The following is a 23,614-nucleotide window of genomic DNA, read 5'->3' on the forward strand; positions in this document are numbered from 1 at the left end:
AAGATAGGACAGCAAGGCAGGCAGTTGACGAGCCAAGCGAGGGCCTTGAAAACCTCAGAACAAGCAGCAACACAAGTTGCGAGATAAGTTTAAAAAGCTTCTATTTTCACCTTGCAAAGGGCCCCAGATTTTTAAGAGTAGAAAGAAAGCACTCTGAATAAAGAGTCCTATGCTTAGAAACAAGGAGCTCTGATGGCACAGTGCGTAAGGCATGTGACTGCTAACCAGAAAGTCGGTGGTTCAAACCCACCAGCAGCTCAGTGGAAAGACAACGGAACAATCTACTTTCATAAAGATTTACCTCCTTGGAAACTCAGTGGGGGTTGCTATGAGTCATAATCAACTCGATGATAGTGGGTTTAATGCTTAGAAATAGTGTAATTTGCAATTTGGTAAGCTGATCCAATTTCTTTGTTATCTAGAGCCAAGCTTCTACATTTGTTAACAATTTCAATGTTAGCTGCTCCATGGTTGATGACTCAAAAGAGTCATCTTCTGTAGGGTTAATCTTGCATTTTTCTTCTTTTTTTTTTTTTTTTGTTAATAACTTCTTTACGTTTATTGTAGGCACTCTTGGTATACCACCCAGATAACCTTTACCAGTCAATGCTCCCATCCCCAGTTGCTCCTGTGCTGGTGGAAAAAGGCATATGTATGTACCTTCTCTGGAGACTTGTCCTTTGCTGGTAGGAGCCAATTCACCTGGAGAAATTACATCCTCACCAACAGAGGTAGCCAATGGCTGGCTATTCTAGACTTACAAAAGACCTGCCCCTTTGTCTCGTAGTAGGGTAACTCTGGGGCTCAATTTGTACTCCTGAGCCCACCCTCCAATCAGCAGTGGCTAGACATCACTTGGGATCACATCCTTGCTTGGCAACTTCCCCTCACAGTTCTGCTCCCCTCATTCCCTCACAGGTTCCTCCTGAAGGCTTGTTGTTAGCTGTCATCAAGTCAGCCACCAACTCATGATGATCTCTGTGTGAAAGAGTAGAACTGTTCCACAGGGGTTTCTTAGCTGTAATCTTTACAGAAGCAGATAGCAACACCCTTCTTCCACAGCACCAATGGGTGGGTTCAAACCACCATCCTTTTGGTTAGCAGCTGATCACACCCATGTGCGCCACCCAGGCACCTTTCCTGAAGGGTATTCCTTCCATAAATCATGTACCTCCAAATCCTTTCTCAGTCTGTGCTTCCAGGGACCCTTCCTTGAGACAAATGATTATGAAAGTTATCCCCATTATTGTAGAAAACGTTTTAAAATTATCATGCAGAAACAAATTCCCTACAATTAATACACCAGTTAACATTTTGGTGTATTGCTTTTTAGTTTCTTTTCTATGGTTCTTATTTTAAGATACTGGATATAAAAATTTGCATATAAATTTTATCATACTTTTTTTCATTGAACATTTACATTGTGAATATTTTAACATGGGTGCCATTTAGGACTTTTATGCAGCAAATAATAATAAAAAGTCCCACCCAAACTGGTTTGAGCAGAAGAGAGCATGGATTAGCTTTCATAGCTGAGCAGTCCAGGGTACATCTGACTTCAGTCACAGTTCAGTGCAGAGCCTCACAGTAACATCAGGGCTCCAACTTCCTTCTTTGGGATTCTCTTGGCTCTGCTCTCCTAGAGGCTTCAGCTGTGTTCTCTGGCTGATTCTGGTCATGGGAGCAAAAATTGATGCAAAATGATACACACTGGCGGAGTTGGCATTGCAGCTTTGTTTAGAAATAAATTAAATGCTAAGTTTACTGAAGGAATGGCTAAGTTAATAATGGGATAGCCATATAATGGAATTCTGTGCAGCTGTTAAAGGCAGCCCTATGTATACAGATGTGGAAAATTCCCTAAGATATAAGATACATCATTAAGTAAAAATAAAGGAGGTATGGAATAGCAAGCAAAGTGGGGGCATTTGGGTACATGAATATATTGAGGATCTCTGGAAGGATACACAAGAAGCAGGTAACCGTGGTGTGGTGGTTATGTTTGTGTGTCAACTTGGTAGGGCAGCTCATGGTAGTTATTCCCCATGATGAGACTGGCAATCAACTCCATGATGGGATCTACCACAAGCAGCTGAGCAGCTGCTTTGGATATGTGATCTGCTTCCCATATATAAGAAGCAGCTTTGGGAATAGTCTATAGCCTATGGCATACTTGGATCCTGCATGTAGCTGTGTCATTGTTCAGCACCCTGCCATGCTCTGCCAACCTTGGGACTTACAATGGACTCGAATTAATGACCTGCTGTGTGGTTTGGTAACATCGGGACTGTGCCTTTTTATTTGTTGACCTTGAGCTTGTCAGCCTAAGCAGCCAGCAGCTGCCTGAGTGAAGAGATGCCTCTGGCTTCATTGGGGCAGGAGCAAGAGGCAGAGCTGAAGCCCAAGGTCGAGGGGCTTTTATACAGTCCCTAGAGCCTGGCACTTGGAACTCGGACTTCTAGCCTCCTGAACTGTAAGAGAACAAACTCCTGTTTGTTCAAGCTATCCCATTTGTGGTATATATTCTTGTCAGAGAGACACTAAGTAACCAGAACACATGGTTACCTCTGAAAATTGGAACTAGGTGGCTGGTAGACAGGGACACAGAAAAAGGTAGACATGCTTTTCATGTTATACCATTTTGTACCTGTGGTGGTTATGTTCATGTGTCAACTTGGCTGGGCCTAGTTGAGTGGCTGGGCAGCTGGTGGTAGTTATTTCCCATGATAAGACTGGCAATCAACTCCATGGTGGGATCTACCACAAGCAGCTGAGTAACTGCTTTGAGTATGTGGTCTGTTTCCCATATATAAGAAGCAACTTTGGGAATGGTCGCTAGCTTATGTGACGCTTGGACCCTGCATAGCCTGCCATGCTCTGCCAATCTTGGGACTTACAATGGACTTGAAGTAATGACCTGCTGTGTGAGTTGGTAACATCGGAACTGTGTCTTTTTACTTGTCAACCTTGAGTTTGTTAGCCTCAGCAGGCAGCAGCTGAGTGAAGAAAGGCCTCCAGCTTCAGTGGGCCAGGAACAGGAGGCAGAGCTGCAACCCAAGGTTGAGCGGCTTTCACTCAGCCCCTAGAGCCTGGCACTTTGAACTTGGACTTAAAGCCTCCAAATTTTAAGAATAAACTCCTGTTTGTTAAGGCCATCCCATTTGTGGTATATATTCTTGTCAGAGTGGCACTAGGTAACCAGAACAGTACCATTTTAATGTTAAAACTTGTGCATGGGTTTTATATTAAAAAATAGTGGTTGTTTTTAAAGAATGGTTGCAGTCCTTTCAGATATTATATCTTTACTGTCTAAGGGAAGAGAAAGCATCGTTTCTTTAAAAATGAGGCAATTTCCTTCCCTAAGGCTCCTAACCCTGTCTTCCCTTTCTCCCTGGCTTCAATTGAGTCACTGACCCATCCTTTTTCTGAACATGGCTGAGTGGATACTCTGGTCAGTTTAAACCAATCACCTAGAGCTGAGGGTGGTGTTAATCCCTCCCAAACTGTGCAGCTAAAGATGGGCAGAATTCCCCAAAAGAGAATTCAGATGCTCTTAGGAACAGGAAAGGGGAGATAGGATGCTGGGAAAGCAGTCAGCAGATAATCACTTCATCACCCACTCTAAATTCTCAAAAAAAATATCATTTTAAATGGCTATTTTTATATTTATTGGCCTTGTGCTTCCAAACTTGTTAAACATCCAGGGTCTCTATTGCTGTCTCAGTAGCAGAGGGAAGGAAGGAAAATTTTTCTCCGGACTACCCTAGACTATGTCAAGTGACTGCAGGTGGGGGCTGCTAAGGGAAGGGGGTGGTTGGCTTGTGCCAGGGACTCTGCCTAGTAGCTGGTCAGTCAATAATTGGAGATGGAATGTTTATGGCCTCACCATCCCATCTCTCACCCGCCCAAGGCACAGTCATGGTTATATTAACTAGACTAACCTGTCTTTCTCTGTATCTTATACATACCAACATAGCACAGGACTCCTAGCCCATCTTAGTCTTCACTAATTGTTTCTGGGCATTTGTGGGGGTTTCTCAGTGACCTTAGGAACAACACTCTTAAGTTCACCCAGTCTCATCTCTCTCACTGAGATCTGATTCTTAGGATATCACTTGGATTGCACATTTCCCCACTGCCAGGTATTGGCAGCACTGTGAAAACCACATGACATCAGTGTGGATGCCAAGGATACAGCCTCAGAAAGCTCCTAAAGCTACAAACTCCCACCTACCCGTGCAGCCAGCACACACCTGTGTCTCTGAGTCCTTGGAAAAAAGTATTTCTAGCTCTTACTTTCCTCCCTTCTTGCCACAGAACTCAGACATGAGACCTCTCTAACTACAGCTTCAGGGTGTAATGGACAAAGGAGGGTGTTTGGTGCCAGGCAGACCTGCCTTTCAATCTCAGCTCTTCTCTTTAGTATCTATATGGCCTTTAATAAAGCATTTACAAAGGGTCTTCATGGTGCAATGGTTAAGTATCTGGAAGCCAACAAAAAGGTTGGTGGTTCAAACCTAGTCAGCAGCTCCATAGGAGAAAAGGCCTGACAATTTGCTCCCGTAAAAATGACAGCCTAGAAAACCCTCTAGGGTGGCTCTTCTCTGTCACATTGGATCACTATGAATTGGGATCAACCTCATGCCCTGACAGCAAGGCATTTAAAATCTCATCTCAGAAATGTATTCACTTTTAAATGGAGATAATAAACATTATAGAGTCACGTAAGATTTATGGGGAGGGGCATGTAACGTTTGGCCATTACAAGGAGAAACTATAAAATCAAGACGCAAATCCAAAAAGTTTTGTGGAGTACTTGAGAGATCCTACAAAATAAAACTGATAAACAAAAGTTTTAAAGGAGTATTTCCGTACAACCCCCCCCCCCGCCCCCGAAATATTACAATCCCACTAACAATGCCCAGGTTCCTGTAACCATACTCACAAAAGTTGGTTCCTGAAGTGGAATTGCCCTCACAAGGCAATCTACCCCAAAACCCCTCTGTGAAGGAGGGCAAAGGATAGAGGAAATCCCCAAGGTGAGGAATGGGCATCCTCATTAACTGATTCAAAGAATTCACTCCATTGCTTAGAATGGGAATAAAAAAAAAAAAAAAAGTTGGATCTTTGTTAAAGAACAATATGGAATCTGCAAAACATCTCATAACATGGATGAACTTAGAGGTCATTATGCTGAGTGAAATTAGTCGATCACAAAAGGACAAATACTGTATGAGAGCACTGTTGTAAAAAGTCAAGAAAAGAGTGCCACACAAAAATATTTTTTTGATGGTTACCAGAGGTGGGTGGAGAAGGGTGGGTAAACCACTAACCAGAGGGTAGACACATATTAACTTGGGTGAAGGAAGAAAAATGGTTGGATCTTATGTCACGTCCAGATGGACGTGGTGTGTGTTCTGGACCAGTGACCTTTGTGCTGCTCCCCTCTCCCACTTTTCTAAATGAAAGCTTTTCTAGCAGTTTTCCTCCCAGCATTTTATCTTGAGCATATGAAGAAATGGATACATTCATTTTAGTCCATGAGCTGCAATATCCTGAGCAGCCACTTACAGATCAAAAGAAAGGCACCTTATCCAGAGATGCTAGGTTCTGAGTCAGATGTTCAATGTGACTTGGGTTGCTCCCTTTGGGGAAGAGAGAGTGAGTTTTTAGTTGAATGTGGAAATTTTGAATTTTTGGAATTATACGTTTGGGGAAAAGAGCAGTCAAAGGGTGGAAAGTGGTGGATTTTCACTAAGCCCACCCAGAACCCTTTTTCTGTGCCTTCTGGTAGCAAACCTCATTCCGCTCTCAACCTTGGATCTGAATCAGAAGTTACAGAGCTTGCTCTAATGAGAGCCAAGTGACTGAAGTCAGGACTGTTGGCGTCCTTTCCTAGGATTTTCTGTTGGAGCGAGCAGAGAAGAACCTTTCACTACTTTCTAATCATAGAGTTATAAGGAAATGGTCCTAAATCTTCCAGAAGCTACTGGCTCCTGACCTGTAGGAAACCTGGAAGAAATAGTCACTGTGTGCAGAGATAAGCTGGAAAGAACTTTCACTGACACAAGTCCTTAACTCCTGTCAGTATCAGCTAGGATTCTTGGTTACAAGCAACAGAAACTGATGAGCTCCATTTATGCATAAGAGGGATTTATTAGAAGGATACTGGGTAACTCACAAAATTGGTAGGGAGGCTGGAGAATAAGCCTTGGAGTTTCTGGAGCACAGCCAAAATGAAGCCACAGAAAGAGGCCAGTAAGGATCCCACTGCAACTGCTGAACACCAGTGATGCTGTGACTAGCTCCACTCCCACACTTCTTTGCAGGCCCAGCTGCCAGTGCATGTCCCAGAGGAGTGCTTCACTGCCACAGCTGCTGCTGTCAGAAAGGATTCTCATGGCTTTTCACTGGCTCCATACTCACTGCCCAGGAAATCTACTTCTGATTGGTTGAGCTGAGTCACGTGTCCCTGCTGGCTCTTCCCCATACTCTCACTAAGGAGTCAGTCCTGGGTGTGAGGGTCTGGTCTTTTCTGCTTTGATTGTGAGAGGTAGGTTCTGCATCCCACCAAGACTTAGCAAATGGAGAATTCCCCAAATATGAGAAAGAGATTCTAGGCAGACAAAAAAGACAAATTTTCACTATAATATCACACCTTTTCCTCTGTTCTCATTGAACACTTCTGCCTACTCCCACAGGCTCAACAACTGATCTTGCTTCTTATTTCACTGAAAGCAGCCTGAGGAGACTTTTACATGCTCCTACCATAGCTACCAATCTACCTGCACAGGTATCCAGCTACTTGATTGTTACTGCAATCAATGAGCATCCTGTATCCCTATCTCAATCCAACCCCTCCCTTTGTGTCCTGGGTCCCATCTCCTCAAGCCCCCTCACTACATCTTCCTGCTGTTGTCCTTTCTTTCCTATATTTCTACCAGATCATTCTCTGTAGCATACAAACAGGCAGCAAAACTCCCACCTGAAAAACAAACAACACCTCCTTGACCTCACATTCTTCCTCCTCCATGTATCAGTCAGGGTTCAGGCAAGAAAATAGAACTGCTGTAAGTATTACAGCAACTAGACCTTATACAACTGAGGGAGGAGCTGGGGAAGTGAAGGTCCAGAGGAATTAGTTGGCATATCAGAGAAAAAACACTAATCATGCTGCCCAAAGCACCCATGTGGATGGACAAGTTATTGCTACCAGGGGAATCTGAGAAATCAGATACACAACTAGCTGCAGAAATGGGACTGCAAAGGAGCAACATGTGGAGAGATCTATGGGAAGATGTGGCTTCTGTGTAGCTACCACCTCCATGGGTCTGCAGGACCAACATTCTGGAACCAGAGCTAAACATGGAGAATGAGGATAAACTGGAATCTGCTGGCCACTTCTGCTTATGAATCTCACCCTAAAGTCCTTCAGAGATTAATAGATTCTGCTTGACTTCTACCTCACAAATCTTGGGCAAGTTCCTCATCTAGCCAACTCTAGCCCAGAACCTTACAAGGAGGGGGATTCTGGGAATAAAGTTCCCAAATTATATGGATAATAGCTGATATAAGCTAATTTCCAAAATGTGAAGATAACTCATATGCCTACTTTCCCACTTTATCATTCTGACATCAGCCACCCACATGGCAATTTCTCTCTCTGACCCTAACTGGACTTGTGTTGGGTCTCCACAAGTTAAGACTCTGTTCTTCTGTTGTTGTTGCTGTCGAGTTGGCTCTGACTCATAGCCACCCTGTGTACAACAGAATGAAACACTGCCCAGTCCTACACCAGCCTCACAATCCTTGCTATTCCTTAGCCCATTGTTGCAGCCACTGTGTCATTCCATCTCATTGAGAGTCTTCCCCTTTTTCTCTGACCCTCCACTCTACCAAGCATGATATCCTTCTCCAGCGAAGGGTCCCTTCTGACGACATGACCACAGTAGGTGAGATGAAGTCTGGCCATTCTCGATTACCAGGAGCATTCAAAAGCACCAACTCTTCTTTGTTTTCCTTATTCATTGTCCACCTTTCACATGCATATGAGGTGACTGAAAATACCATGGCTTGGGTTAGGTGCACCTTAGTCTTCAAAGAGACACCTTTGCTCTTTAGCACTTTAAAGAGGTCTTTTGCAGTACTTTGTCCATTGTAAAATTTTTTTTTAAAAAATTTTTTTTTTAAAAAAATATTTTTTTGTAAAAAATAAAAGATTTCTTGACTGCTGCTTCCATTGGTGTTGATTATGGATCCAAGTAATGGAGTTCTGGTAGCATAGTGAGTAAGGCTTTTGGCTGCTAAGCAAAAGGTCAGTGGTTCAAACCCACCAGCCACTCTGCAGGAGGATGGAAACCCAATGTGGGGGTGGACTATGAGTTGGAATCGACTTGAAGGTAGTGAGTTTTCTGTCCTAGTCCCTGCAAAATAGGCAAATGCCAGCCTCTCTGCTGGTTCTCATTGCCCCCAGTAGATTTGATAATTCACTAAAATGACTCACAGAACTCACAGGAACTATTATCTATACCTATAGCTACCCATTTATTGTAATCAGAAAGGATATAAGTGTACTGATGGATCAGCCAAAGTCTAGGAGAGTTCCTGGCACAGGTCTCCATAGTCCCTGAGGACGTTGTCCCCTCTCCCAGCACAGATGTTTTCCCCAATCCAGGAAGCCCCAAAGTGGGTGCTCCTACAGCCCAGGTCCCCTAGTCATTGGTACTTCAATGATATGCAGGATAGGGCCTTAATGCATAGTTCGGATTGATCCAATCAATGAAAAGGCACGACTCCATTAGTGTCACATTGCCCTCCACCACCACCACCACCACCCCCTTTTTCTGAAGTTATTTTGCCTGGTTTAGAGCCTGTGCAGCCCCTACTTACCTGTCTATTTTGGAAAACAAAAGCATATTGATTGCTTGGGTTATTTTCAGAAACCAGGGTCAACAGGCCAAGCCACGTTCTTTGTCCCACACAGATTAACCAAGATGACAACAAAATGATCAACCACACTACATTATCTGCTCATCTTTAGAGCAACAGCTCTTGAATTTTCTATACATTCTATTTTCTATACTTTTCACCTCCCATCATCTGTTGAACTCCTTCTGATCAGCATTTCCTCACTACCATCACGTCAACACTGCTCTTACCAAAGTCACAAACAGCAACCTTTGTACTACTGTATCCAAGGGTATGTTCTTAGTCCTCCTCTTATTTGATGTTTCAATAGCATGAGGCCCAACTGACCACTTCCTCCTCAAAATACTTTTCCATGGCATCCATAACACCATTTTCTTTTGGTTCTCCTTTCATCTCTCCACTGCTTTTCTCAGTTGGCTTTGCTAGTTCCTTCTTATTTTGACCTCTAAATACTTACATGCTCCAGGACTCAGTTTTCTGAATTCTTCTCTATAGTCACCATGCAGGTGATCTTATCCAGCACAATAAGCTTAAATACTCATCTTTCAAATTTATATATTCGCCCTCAACCATTCTCCTGACCTACTGACTTGAAAATCCAGATGCCTACTTGATATTCCAATAAATGACTAATAGACTTCTCTGATTCACGATGTCCAAAAACTAACTCTTAATTTACTATCCCTCTGCCAAAACTTCTGTTATCACTCTTTCCCCCATCTCAATAAATGGCAAGTCTATTCTACCATGTGCTTGGGCCAAAACTCTTGGGATATTCCCAAACTTATCTTTTTCTCTTATATTCTACATCCAAGCTTTCAGCAAACCTTGTCAGTCCTACCTTTGTAACATACCTAGAGTCTATTCACCCAATAAAACCTTATTACTAAGACAGATGGACGGATGAATGAGCAGAGGATAAAGTTTGTGTTTTGATGGATGACTGAAGGTATGTCTATGTGGAAATACAGAGACAAAAAAAATGTGAGAAGTTTGTTTTTGTTGTTATGTGCCATCACAAGGGACCCGACTCATAGAGAATCCCCCTTGGGTTTCTGAAGCAGTATCACTACAGAAGTAGATTGCCCAACCTTCCTTCCGAGGAGTGGCTGGTGGGTTTGAACTGTCAGCCTTCTGGTTAGCAGTCAAGTGCCTTAGTCACTATGCTACCAGAACTCCCGAAGTTTAGGGAACTATATTTAGGGAATTAAAATATGGTTGGGATAAAAGCATATGGGGTTGGTGGTGGGAAATAAAGTTAGAAAGATAGGCAAAGTCCACATAATGTAAGACCCTTTATGTTAAGGGATTTGAATTTTACCCCTAAAACTTTAGGAAGGCTTTGAATGATTTATGACAGACAATGACATGGTTGAATTTATAGTTTAGAAAAATTCCTCTGGGCACTTGTAGAGAGTGAACTGGAGGAGAGCCAGAATGAGGCAGGAAGGCCAATAGTGGAGACTATTTTAGTTAATTCAGTTTGGAAGTGATGTAGGCCTGAGCTAAGCCAGTGGCTAAAGGGTTGAATTGCCAGATGTCCTCCATAAAAATACCAGGCACCGGACCAAGCCTGGGGAGATGTTGGCGGGTGGTGGCAGTTCCGCAAAATATCTGCTTAATTTAAACAATATCTTATGTATCAACAAGAATTTCTACTTATTTTTAGGCAAGTTTTATTATCTCCCTATTAGTTTCAGAAACAGATATTTTTCATTAGAACAACTTGCAAGGAATGTTGAAGACAAGCAAAGGCAGATTTTCCAAAACTTTTTCACTTTACCAGCCGAAAAGCTCTAATCTCACACTACCCAGGTCATACCTCGTAGCCAGCAACCTTTCCAACCTGATGGGCATGAGAGTGGTTTAGGGGTAAGAGCTACAGTTGTGCTCCTCCTTCAGAAGAACTACTGTAGTACTCCCTTCAGAAAATGGGAGGAAGCCCTCAAGCACTTAGGCTCTGAGTCTTGAGGAAGTTGGAGGAGTAAAGTTCACCTTACATTCTCCCTCAAAAAAAAAGTAGGAATTTCTCCAATGGAAAAGCAGCTGCCTATGCTTCCCTCAGTCTCCCAGTCCCACTCCCTGTGGTTCTCAGAGAGTGTTCCAACATCAGTTTGATTCAATCTTGGACCCGAGGGGAGGCCCTAGGAGGAAAAACTGACTCATGTGATCCAGCAGCTGGAAGAGAAATCAGAGACACTGGGGGTGGCACCAAGTTGCTGCAAAACACTCCCCTTCTCATTGCTCTCCTCTCTGGGAAGAAGTGACCTATCCCTTCTCCCTTCTGGGAATACCAACAGCCAAAGCAATATTTCATCTTCTTTCTTGCTAAAGTGATTTGGGGAACATTTTCTGTGCATTTGTTATAAAGCGTGGCCCATCACTAGCTACTCAGAAATCCAAACTGTGGTAAATGGATTCTAAACCCCTGCTCCTAAATTTCTTAAAAGGTGTATGTGTATGTGGTGGTTGGTGGGGAGGAAAGGAATGATGGAATGACTGGTCAGTCCTTCAGTATGGAGACTGAGACACTCTATTCCTGGGATACCCAAGCATGAGTTCTCAATAGGCATTTGGAAGAGAGTGGTAGAATGTGACAAGGAGATCTTCTAAGCACATTGCCCCATTTTATTTTGGGTTCTGATGGAAAACCTTCAAAAATACCATCAGAGAAGAAATGTTAGAAAGAGCAGCTTCAGACAGAATTGTACATTTAGTTTGTATTAGTTTTCTATTGTTGCATAACAAGTTACCACAAACTTAGCAGCTTCAAATCACTCACATTTATTATCTCAGTTTTCATGGATCAGGTGTCTGGTTACTGGTTAGCTGGGTCCTCTACTCAGGGTCTCACAGAGCTGCAATCAAGATGTGGGCCAGGGCTGTGGTCTCATCTAAGGCTCAGGGTCCTCTTGCAAGCTCATATGGTTGTTAGCAGAATTCATTTCCTTTCAGTTGTAGAATTCATGATGCCTGATTTATTCAAGGCCAGCAAAAGAGTTTCTCTGCCTTCTGTCTCCAACCGCTTGACCCTTCTTTAAAGGGCTCACCTGATTAGGTGAGGCCCACCTAGGAAAATCTCCTTTGTATTAAAGTCAACTGATTAGAGATCTTAATTACATCTTCAAAATCTTCATGTTGGCCATGTAACATAATAGTCACAGAAGTTGGACATCCTATCACTTTTGCCATATTATATTAATTGGAAACAAGTTACAAATCTCACCCACATTCAAGGGCAGGGGAATGCACAACTGTGTCAGTAATTGGGGATCATCTCACAATTCTGCCTACCACAAAATCCAAGAACTTCTGGAGATAGCAGCCCTTTCCTGAGGAGTGACTGGAGTGGATCATAATCCTCCTTCTTCTTCTTCTTCTTCTTCCTCTTTTTTTTTTTTAAATTGTGATTTGGGTGATAGTTTACAGAACAAATTCATTTTCTATACAGAAGTTCATACACGTTTTGTTTCAGGACATTGTTGCATTCTTCATAATGTAACAGCTCTCTTCCCACTTCCTCCCTGTGCTTACCCTTTCCCTGTGTCCTTCCTATGCATTCATACACTCTGAACTATCTCCCTGTGCAAATACTATCCTTCTAGTCTCCCATGGTTGATTGTTCTAAGGAGTGTACCTATTTGGTGTAAATGTTCCTCTTATATGTCTGTCTGTTGTTTGGCTGGAAGCCACAGGCGTGAGTTCAAGTCCAGGCCCAAAGGGTGACTAGGGGCCACAGTCTCAGGGGTTTCACCAGTCTCTATCAGACCAGTAAGCCTGGTCCTTTTTATGATTTTGAGTTTTGTTTGGAGTGGATGATAATCTTTTGAGACTAGAACTCTCAGTTCAAGGGTTTACAAGTGTCTCTTACTGAGAGTGGATTAAAAGTGGCCTTCTAAGTAATATTTTTACCTGGAACCTCAGATTATGACTTTATTTGGCATAAGAGTCTTTGCAGATATAATCAATTAAGGCACGGATCTTGAGGGGAGATCATTCTGGATTAGGGTGGTCTTTAAAGCCAGTGATGGGTGTATCTATAAGAGAGAGAAAAGGAAACACACAAAGACACAGTGGGGAAACCATGTGAAGACAGAGAGAGATTCAAGCAATGTCTCTACAAGCCAAAGAATATCAAGGATTTCCAGAGCCACCAGAAGCGAAGGGAGAGGTGAGGAACCAAGTCTCCCTCTGAATCTCCAGGAGGAACCAACCCTATCGCTGCTTTAGTTTCAGACATCTGGCCTCCAGAACTGTGAGAGAATAAATTTCCATAGATTTAAGTCTTCAAGTTTGTGGCAATTTGTTGTGGTAGTCTCAGGAAAGCAATACACTCATTGATAATTATCCCTCCAAAAATCAGTATCAAGGAGATGAACTCGATGGTCTCAGGTGCACCACGAACACAAACTCTACAGAGATGCCAGTTTCCAGAGATCAGAGGGGATCTAAGAGGTACTAGAGAAGTGCAGTTTTATGACTAGGTTAACCCAAGCTGTGTTCATTACTTCAATCCAGTACAGGAAGAGACACTTGTAAACTATTTAACTGAATGTTCTAGACTCAAAAGATCACCGTCCACTCCAGTCACCCCTCAGGAAAGCGTTCCTCTCTCCAGAAGCTCTTGGGCTCTGTGGACAATGTGATACCCACTCATTTATAACTTCCTTTATCATCTCTTCATTGATCTATTTGTTTGAATCAGCTGCTGTTAAAAAATGAAATAAAGGCTAAAGTAACTGTGTCTTAAACAAGACAGAAGGTTATTTCTCTTTCATTTGAGAGTCCTAAATATAATTAGTCAAGGGCTGGAATGGTGTCCACATTGCTGGATTGCTCCTTCTATCTGGCTCTTCTGCCATCTACAACACATGATTGCCATTGTACGATCTAAGACAGCTGCTTCATTTTTTGACATCACACCTGCTTTCAGCCAGTGGGAAGGAGAGAAGCAGCCATGGAAAATATGCCTTTTCCCTCTAATAATAGACCTGTCAGTTGCTCACTTTTAGTTGCCCTAGAACTTAGTCAGATGGCTGCACCTAGCTGCAAAGGAGGCCGCAAAATATCTTTAGTAGGAAGCTATGTGCCCAGCTAAAACTTAGGGGTGCTATTACTAAAGGGAGAAAAGGAGAATGAAGAATGGATAGCAATCGCTGGCCTATAGGGGACAACAAGCACAAGGTGTGACTCGATCAGTGGCCTCTCAAATCTGGGACTCAGGAAGGTGGGAGGAAAGTCCTAGAAATGGAAATCCAGAAACAGGTAGCACCCTCCCCTCCTGCAAATGGACACTCAATCAGGTGATAGGGTGAAAGCAAGCCTTTAAGACATGGATTTGTAGGAAGAAGACTGAGATGGGCATCAAAAGGCCAGGAGTAATAGTCATCTCCATTTTCCATCACACCCCTGTCCCCTTTCTGGCTTCTTCTGGTCTCATTCTCATGAACCTCTGGCTCTCATGAGGGCCCTGACCTCTAGAAATGCCTTATGTTCTAAACCTTTACTCGATCCTTAAAATATATTTTATGATAAAAGCTATCTGGCCAATGATGGGATAAACCAAAGTAGGACCAAAATAGCAGAGACAGTCCAGAAAATGTCTGAACGAGGAAATAGAGCCAGGCATAGAGATGTACAGCAACACAGATATAAAACCAGGGGAATCAGTCTGAGGTACCTTTGGACCTGCAGGACAAAGACCAGGCAGAGCATGCCCACAGTGACCAAAGATCAGTGGAGTCCAAGAGCTAGGCTGTCAATATAAGCAGGATTATACAAAGACCAAAACTAGGAAAACTGAGACTAGCCCTAACTCTGTACTCTAATTATACCACTTTAAATTGCAGGGAAGATTCTCTGAGTGGTACAAACCATTGTTACTTGGCTGCTAACTGAAAGGTTAGAGGCTTGAATCTACCCAAAAGTGCCTCAGATGAAAAGCCTGGTGATTGACTGCAAAAAAAAAAAAAAAAAAAAAAAAACAATTGACTGCAAAAAAAAAAAAAAAAAAAAATCAGCCATTGAAAACCCTATGGAGCAAAGTTCTACTCTACTCATGGGGTGTCCATGAGTGGGAATCGACTTGAAGACACCTGGTGATATACACAGAGGAGCCCTTAAATTTTTCAAAACACTTTCACATGTAATATCTCATTTTGTCTTCAAAATCAGTTTGTGTGAGCTTAAAAGAGCAATAATATAATCTCCATTTGACTGAGAAGCAAAACAAAAAACAAAACAAAAGTCAGAAAGGCTAAGTAACTTGCTTAACGTCATATAACTGATTATTAGCACTGTGTGGAGAGGAAAGAAAATGAGCTTTGGAGTTTGGGTTAGAATCAATACAAGCAAACTATTTAATTTCTATGAGGCTCTGTTTTGTTTTTGTTTTTTTTTTTGTCACAATTAAATAACATTTGTAGAGCACCTCTTATATGTTTGGCATATACTCAAACCAAACTCACTGCCATTGACTCAATTCTGATTCATAACAACCTCCATTGTGTTTCCAAGGCTGTAAATCTTTATGGAAGCAGATTACCTCATCTTTCTTCCACTGAGGCTGGTAGTTTTGAACCACTGGCCTCTTAGCAGCCAGATGCCTTAACCATTACACCACCAGAGCTCCTTTGGCATATACTAGGTGCTCAATAAATGATCATTCTCTTCCTTCCCATTTTCTTCCTTATTTTTCTACTTCTGAGCTCAGAGCTCTTTACACTACCACAGTGCTACCTGTAGATTGCTAAGTAAATTTGACCCCTCCCTTAACCTCTCTAGAACTGTTTCTTTATCCATATTATAAAAGGATTGGACTAAATTATTTGTATGGTCCTTCTCACCTCTGACAGCTGTGGTCTTATGAAAACAGGTTCTTGCTCCAGCATTAGGAAGCCCACACTATTGTCTCTCACATCCAACAGCAGAGGGCGTCGGGCACCATTTATGGTCTGTGTGGAACAAATAAGCAGGGAAGTTCACAGAGCTTTGTAAGAGCCAACCCAGTCACCTTATTCCCTTTCTAAAGGCAACAGAGGAGACCAAGGTTTATTCTTTATTTATTTTATAGATGGGGAAACTGAGGGAAGCCATTTGATCTTAATCTCATAATAGGATGAGCTATGAAATACTGGAGGGCCTTCTGGAGTTTCTGCTAATTAAATTGAATTGCGGCTTATCCCTTAATTGTTCATTAACTGGCCTAAGGTAGACTATATCTAGGGCTTTTTTTTTTTTTTTTTTTTGCGTAGGGAGTTGAGGGGAACACTACTAGCAGCTCTCCAGTTGGATTTCAGATTCCTCTCTGGACAAACACAGAAACACAGACACACTTCCAGAAATTGCTCTGAGAAGAAGTCTAAATCTTTGGCTTTGGGGATTTAAACAGAAAGGAGTATTATTTCTAATGCCTTCACCATGGCCTCCAGGACCATGCTGGGTACAGAGAAAACACCCAAAGACAGGAGAGATTGCCCGTACTCTAACAGGGTTGAGGAATTAAGCTAGTGTGTAATTACAGCCCAGTGACTGCCCATCAGGACCACATCCCGCCCTTACCTCCATTCTCCAGAAGAAGCTTTACTGGGGAGAGGCCTAGGAAAGTCTGTCTTCAATCTCTTCCTTATTCTAATTCTGCTCCTTAGCAGCTCCACCTGATACACAGGGTAGGTCACCTCTGGAAAGTCCAAATAATCCTTCTTCCCTCTCCTCTAACTCAACCTCCTTTTCCCTGTCATTTCTGTCCCAGATGAGGCACAACTCCTGCTAAGACACTTTGGGGAGGCCAGGCGCTCCATGAGTTCTTTCATTCTCATTGGTCTGTAAGTCTTCACATCTCTAGTTTCAGGGGATGGTTATTTGTCTTCGACAGTTCAAGTGCTCAGGCTTCGTGCTGGCAAAGGCAGCCTGCTCCCCACCCAAGGATGTAAATTTTCATGAGCCTGACAACGGGCCACAAGTTGCTAGAGAATGACCAGGATAGCTGCCTCTCCACCTGTCAGATGCACTGGTAACAATCTAAGGATGGAATCCAAAGCCCCCATGCAAGTCTAAATACTCAAAAGGCAGTATGACAGCTGGCACATGGGTGCACATCAAGCAGTATAAGCTCCTGGACAATGTTCAAGGACAATTCTACAAACCAGAGCTCCCTCTAGATCATCTTCCCTCACCTAGGACTGACTGGGCAACGTTCCTCAGTGATGTTAGAAAAAATATTCAGACATGAGGAGAGGCTAAAACAAGACTTCCTCCTCTGCTAAGCCCCACAGTTCAAAAGTTGAGTCCCTGCCAAGAAACCTTCCACACCTCAGACACCAGAGATCTTACACTGCTCTGTGATGAAAAGAGAAAGTCATCTTCGGTATGCAAACATCCTAAGAAATAAAACCTGTGTTCCTGGAGAAAAGAGAGCAGCATAAGCCAGGTCCAATTCACAGGGAACACCCATATGTGGAAGTCTACTGAGCTTATCCTTAAGGCAGATCAAAGTTTTATAACTCTGTATCCCCTGAACCTAGTGAACGCATTGTATAATGCCGTCACACAGCCCGTTAAACACTTGATGATTTACTGAGTATCCTGTAAATCAGCCTGGACAGTGGTCTTTGCTCATGGAGCTTTAAATAAGAACCCACAAAATTATCTCATAATTTCTGTAGAAGTTTTCTTTCCATAGGAAATTTGCCTGATAGAGCTCTTAAAAATTGGAATAAGAAAAAAATATGAATAGGCTCACACTTCTAACTCCAGTTTTACTTTCAAGGGATAATACAGATTTCTGCAGTCCAGAAAGTGGGGAGGGAAGATAGAGATTACAGAAAGGATGGGAAACATCAGAGTATACTGATAACCCAATACAAAAAATGCTTTATGCCCCTAGACAGACACACATACAGCACTGAACAAGCTCCTGATGGGCAACGGAGCTTTATGAACACATCACTACTTACAGTATGGGAGGTGCCATGTGCTCCATATGCCCTGATGCTGGGACCAGAAAACCCCACCCTAAAGTCCTACGGGTAGCATGACTTTGCTACTCACTTGCTACTGGATTCCAAAAGTTTTAGAAAGGATGGGGCCTCAGGAGTTCAAAGGCTCAAGCTCGCTCCTCTTCACCCACATACTTCCCATTTTTGTTTGATTTGTTTGAGTATTAGGAAGAAAAGACAAGAATTAGCTGTAGTCTACTGTGTCTGTCAAAAGCCAGCTTTAAGTAGAAGAAAAAGGAGTAAGCGGATTATAAAAGAAAGCAAATGGAGAAAAAGGAAGGCAACAGATGAACTGCATAGCAAAATATTTATTAATCTGATTCTGAAGGCAAAAGAAGAGATTTGTTTTAATGGGTTACCTTCCTATGAACCCTGGAACCCTCCAAAGCCCTGAAAGGGTCCTTCTGAAAGTGCTGTGAGGTAGATCAGAGCTGTTTCATGTCTGAAGTGAGGGAGGCTGGTGCTTAGAGAGCCGTAGTGAGTAAGCCAAGGACAAAATTCCAAACCGCGACTTTTTCAGCATTCTGCTCTCAGCCTGGGCCACAGAGCCTGGGGAGTGGTTCATCAGGATCTGGGCAGCAGAAGGAATGAGTTAGGGGTGCTCTCTCTGCCCTGAGCACATAGCATGAAAGTGAGCAAAGTGATGGGTTCCCATGCCATAGCCAGCCGGCTGCTCTAAGAGCAGTTAAGCACAGATAGCCTGACCTACCAGCTGCTGAGGTAGTGGTGAAGTTCAGGAATAGGCATAGTGCCTAAGGCATTTGACTGCTAACCAGAAGGCTGGCGGTTCAAACCCACCAGCCACTCCTCAGAAGGAAGACTGGGCAATCTACTTCCGTAGTGATACTGCCTCGGAAACCCAAGGAGGGGTCGCTATGATTTGGATCCAACTTGAGGGCAGTGAGTTTGGTTTGGTTTGATTTTTCTCAGAGAGAAAAGAGGGAGGGGAAGCCTCAGAGAATGGTGAAAACCCACTTGTAAGGACTCTGTCTTCCCAGCGTGCTCCCTCCACCCAACTCCCATGGCCTAGTTATTGAGTTCTGAAGGGTAGAGTTTTTCAGTTGAGAAATTCCACCAGGCTCATTCTGAACAGAGGCCAGAAGCTTTCCAAAGGTTCTGGATCAACGGAGCTGCAGTTTCTTGTCCTTTAAGGCCTAAGAAACTCCTCAGGAAGCCCTAAAAATGGAGATAACGTATCATGGGGTGACAGGGCCAAAGGTGGGAAGAGGAGAGGCAAAGAAAAGGGGCACAGGTTAGAGACCCTGAAAACCATATTTACACAGAAGCATATGGGCATCACCCAGCCAAAAACCTCCTTCCCTCCACCTCCAACCCAACCCTCTCCCAGAGGAATTAGCACTCACAAGTTTCTCATTCGCCTCTATACTTCATACCGAAGTGGATTCTCACCATCGTAGCCATCAAACCTTTGAGAGAAACCAGAGCTGAGGAGCAGGGGTTGGGAGAGCCTCTTTGCAAGTTGAAGCCAGCCCTAGTAATGGCGAGATATCTGGGCTGCCACAGAATTGAGGGAAACCAACACTATAGCTGACCTGGCAGGGTCAGTGCCTCGGGTCCCGGAAGTACTTCACCGGACACACCCTTGGTCCTGGGGTGAAGAACAACCCGCTCTCCCTCCTTTGCTTTTACCTTTGGACAGGGTGGCTCAGAGGCGGGAAAGGAAAGGGCCTTAGTACCCATTTTGGTTCCCCACATCTGTTTTCACCTTCCCTGAATGCAGAGACACTCCGCAGCTCTACCACTTCCTACTGAATTCCAAACTCAAAAAGTTGACCAAGGAACTGGAACACTGAATTCTTCCTGACCCCAAGCCACTAGTCCCTCCGCCCCATTTACCTACCGGCCGAGTGGTGGGCACTGCCTAGATTCCGCGGGGCTGGTCAGGGCCGCAGGGATACCAGAGGGGTCGCGGGCCCAGGAGGGAACTGCGCGAGGCTCCACCCGCCGGCAGCGACCGCAGCGGCACAGCAATCGGCGGAAGGCGCTGCGAAAGTCCGGGCTGCGGCAGTAGATGAGCGGGTTGAAGGCTGAGTTAGCATAGCCCAGCCAGTTGAGGGCGAGGAAAACCGGGCTGGGAACCAAAGAAGGGCCCCCGACGGCGCGCACCACATTGGCCACAAAGAAGGGCAACCAGCAGAGAGTGAAGGTGCCCATGATGAGACCCAAGGTGCGCAGGGCCCGGTGTTCCCCAAGAGGTAGAAGGCGCGTGGGCCGCCGGCCGCAGGAACGCACTCCTGCGGGTGAAGCGCACTGTCCTACCGGAGCTGGGGGACGAGAGGGAGACAGAGCAGGCGGGGAGTCTTCTGGTGGGAAGCGGCCCAGTTCCCGGCGCAGCAAGAGCAATTGGCGCGTCGCCACGATGTAAACTCGAGCGTAGACGAAGAGCATAACAAGAAGCGGAAGGTAGAAGGAGACTAAGGAGGAGAGCAGTGCGTAGGGCATGTTGGAGGCGAAGGCGCAGCAGCGCGGATTGGAGTGGCAACGCTGCGCCTCGGCGTCGACCCCCACGCGCCACCACTGGCTCATGATAGGCGCAAATGACACTGCGACGGACACGACCCACACTAGGACCACGGCCGCCCGGGCTCGGCGCTTGGTGACCAGTGCGCCATAACGCAGCGGGTTGGTCACAGCCAGATAGCGGTCCACGGCCAGGGCGCACAGGGTTTCGATGCTGGCCGTCACGCACAGCACATCCACAGAGGTCCACAGCTCGCAAACAGTGGCGCCTAGGGGCCAGTGACCAGTAAGCGCCAAAATGGCCCCCGGGGGCACTACTAGCAGCCCCACCACCAGGTCGGCTGTGGCGAGAGAAGTCACGAACACGTTGGTTATGGTCTGGAGTCTTGGCGTCCGGGCGATGGCCACGATCACCAGCAAGTTGCCTCCCACGGTCGCCAGCACTGCCAGTGCCAACAGCACTCCTGCCAATGCCGCCGCCCACGGCACTCCTGGCAGCCCACTCGTATTGGCGGCATTGGGTGCCAGGGTGGGGGCGTCTGGCCACAAGGCCAGAGAGCTATTCCCATGAGGCCACGGAGCCATCCCGCGGTTGCGCGTGGGGCGTGGGGGGCAGTGGAGGGTGTCGCCCAGCTCACCTGGCTCAGGGGAGGGGACAGCGGGGCGTGGGAGCGACTCCCCTGGCCTGAGCCATCTCCCCTCGCAGACCCGGTCAAGGACGCTCAGTTCCCCCCACCCCCGACTCCCTCCGTGCTACTGCTCAGGGGAGGAGTGACGGCACTTAAAGGAGCAGCAGCCAATAGTCTCTCCGCGCGGCCTCGGGACGGGAATCCGAGGGAGGGAAGGGAGGCGGGATGGATGCTCAACTTTTTTTTTAATTTATTTTTTTATTTTTAGCCAAATCTGGAGTAACCGACTCCTTGACATCCCTGCAGGGATTTGGCCACCTGCGCCATAGCCAGCTCCCCAAACTCAGCACTGCGCTCCCTCCACACTGGTTTCCTGGAGCTCTGCAATTCCGTCCCCTAACGGTAGTTGGGTAGCTGTAGAGCAGCTACTAGCTATGCTCAAGGAAGGATCTTGGAGAACTCCTCTTCAGGTGTCAGAGAAAGGGGCACCTTCCCACAAGGCAAACAATGATTCACAGTAGCCTCTCATCTACTTGGATAGTAGATGAGTACCCTTCCCTGCGGTATTTTAAATTAAGTAATAGAGGGCAGCCAGCGTCTTCTCTCCTCTCCCAAGACTTCATTCCACTGAGATTTATCCCTTTTCTCTTTTGCTATTTCACTTGCCATCCAGTTTTCTGTTCTTTATCTTTTTAGCTACTAGGGAAATTTTTCCTTCTCGGGAGCCTTTATCATTGCCTGTCCATTTTCATTTGGATTTGGCATTATGTAGCCGTGGATGCTGAAGAGCTTTGATTTCTCCAACTTCCCCACTCCACACTGCCCTTTCTGCACACCTTTCCACCTAGAAATTTTCTAGATAGACTTTTTCTTAAAATACTTCTGTCGTGAGGATACACTAAAAATAGATGAATGGGGATGAACTTTTGGTTTGAGATTGAGACTAATCCACCATCACCATCCACTTACCCAAAACTCTTCCATCCCCTTCCTTCCCCAATGGTAAAATGTTCATTCCACTTCCTTGAAGATTCTATTTATGGACTTTAAAAAAACAAGGATACATTGATTTGAGGAATTCACATACTGCATCTTGGGGTGTGTAGAAAGTATTTTAATGCTTCTTGAAGCCTTTCATCCAATCCTATTCAGAAATTTCCCTCACTGAAGAAGTCCAGAATTTCCTATACGCATCCTCTCCTCAGCACTGAGACTTAAGGCTTAATTCTACCACGAAGCTCTCCCAATCTCTAAGCCAGTTTCTCTCAAATTGAGTGTGGGGATCCCATTTCGAGGAGTGGAAAATGACCCCTGGGGTTAACATTGAGGGGCAGGAAGATATGGTATGTACCTTTATTAAGGCCTATCAGGACCTGATCCTTGAACTGTCTTTATTCCTCCCCTGAAACAATGGGGCAAAAGAGGGAAAAAATATCATGGAAAATGCCTCCAGGGCCATGCCCTAGCTTGTCTCTTTTGAACAGATCTATATTTCAAAAGAACAGTGTATAGTCACTGGTCTAAGCAATCCCTCTGGGAGGCTGAGCCAGGGGCTGGCAGTTAGAAAGGTTGGAGGGGAAGTAAGAACCTAAAATTATCCCTGAGGAAAAAGAACCAGCTCCATCTCCCAGGAATCTAGCAGCTCACCCTTGAGCAGGGTTTGTCAGTGGCTCCCAAGTAAATGCCCTCTATGGCCATGAAGCACCCTTTGGATCCACAGAAATGCATAGTAAGTGGAGGTGGGAAGCTCCAGCCTCTGACCTCTCTCATCCCCCTTGCCCCTAGTCATGACAGAATGGTGCAGGCCCCACTTGGCCTCCAGTCTTGGCTGTGGCTTTTGCTGATCATCAAGGCGGTCATTCCCAAGTTAGGTTTTGCAACACCCCAGAGTGTTGCCAGTTATCTCAAAGGGGTATCATAAGATTCTCAACAACTAATCTCTAAAATAAATACATGCCATTCAGTAATTTTTTGTTTCCAGGACATCAGAGTTGGTGGGGGATGGGAAAGGGGTGCCAGGAAGTCAAGCAACTTCAAAGGATGACATTGCTTCAGGAAATTATTCTGAGGAAGTGTGTAAAAATGGTTACATTTTCAAAAGAAACAAGATTTCCCGAACCATCAAACCAAAAACCAAACTCACTGCAGTGGAGTTGATTCCGACTCATAGTGACCCCTCCTTGGGTTTCTGAGGCAGTATCTCTGTGGAAGTAGATTGCTCAGTCTTCCTTCCAAGAAGTGTCTGGTGGATTTGAAACACCAGCCTTCTGGTTAGCAGTCAAATGCCTCAGGTACCACACCATCATAGTGTGCCTGAATCTGGGGAATTATTAGGCCAATAACCAAACCAGACTGAGAAGAGAAAATCCAGGACCACGTTAGCTAAGGCTTTTATGAATGAAGAGACGTTGAAGCACCTGGCATCTGTCCTCCTCTGCTACAGCCCATTCCCCCTCTTATTCCTCACTCTGGTCTCCCCTGCCCAAGCAGCTGATGGGGTGTAGGGCTCCCTCAATTTCTATTTCAGTTATGCTCTTTTTGTGTATGCTTTTGTGATTTTTAATTTTTTTTTTTTTTTTT

General features: G+C 44.8%; 1 protein-coding gene across 1 annotated transcript; it reads right to left on the reverse strand.

The window, feature by feature from the left end:
• Positions 1-19,781: 19,781 nt before the first annotated feature.
• Positions 19,782-20,990, reverse strand: ADRB3 (adrenoceptor beta 3). The gene has a single exon (XM_007935057.1). It carries the CDS (start codon positions 20,988-20,990, stop codon positions 19,782-19,784), a length of 1,209 nt encoding a protein of 402 aa, XP_007933248.1.
• Between the last annotated feature and the right edge of the window lie 2,624 nt (positions 20,991-23,614).

The sequence above is a fragment of the Orycteropus afer genome, unplaced genomic scaffold (assembly GCF_000298275.1).
Source record: "Orycteropus afer afer isolate SDZICR_OR568_19922 unplaced genomic scaffold, OryAfe1.0 scaffold00024, whole genome shotgun sequence".
In the NCBI taxonomy this organism is placed as follows: domain Eukaryota; kingdom Metazoa; phylum Chordata; class Mammalia; order Tubulidentata; family Orycteropodidae; genus Orycteropus; species Orycteropus afer.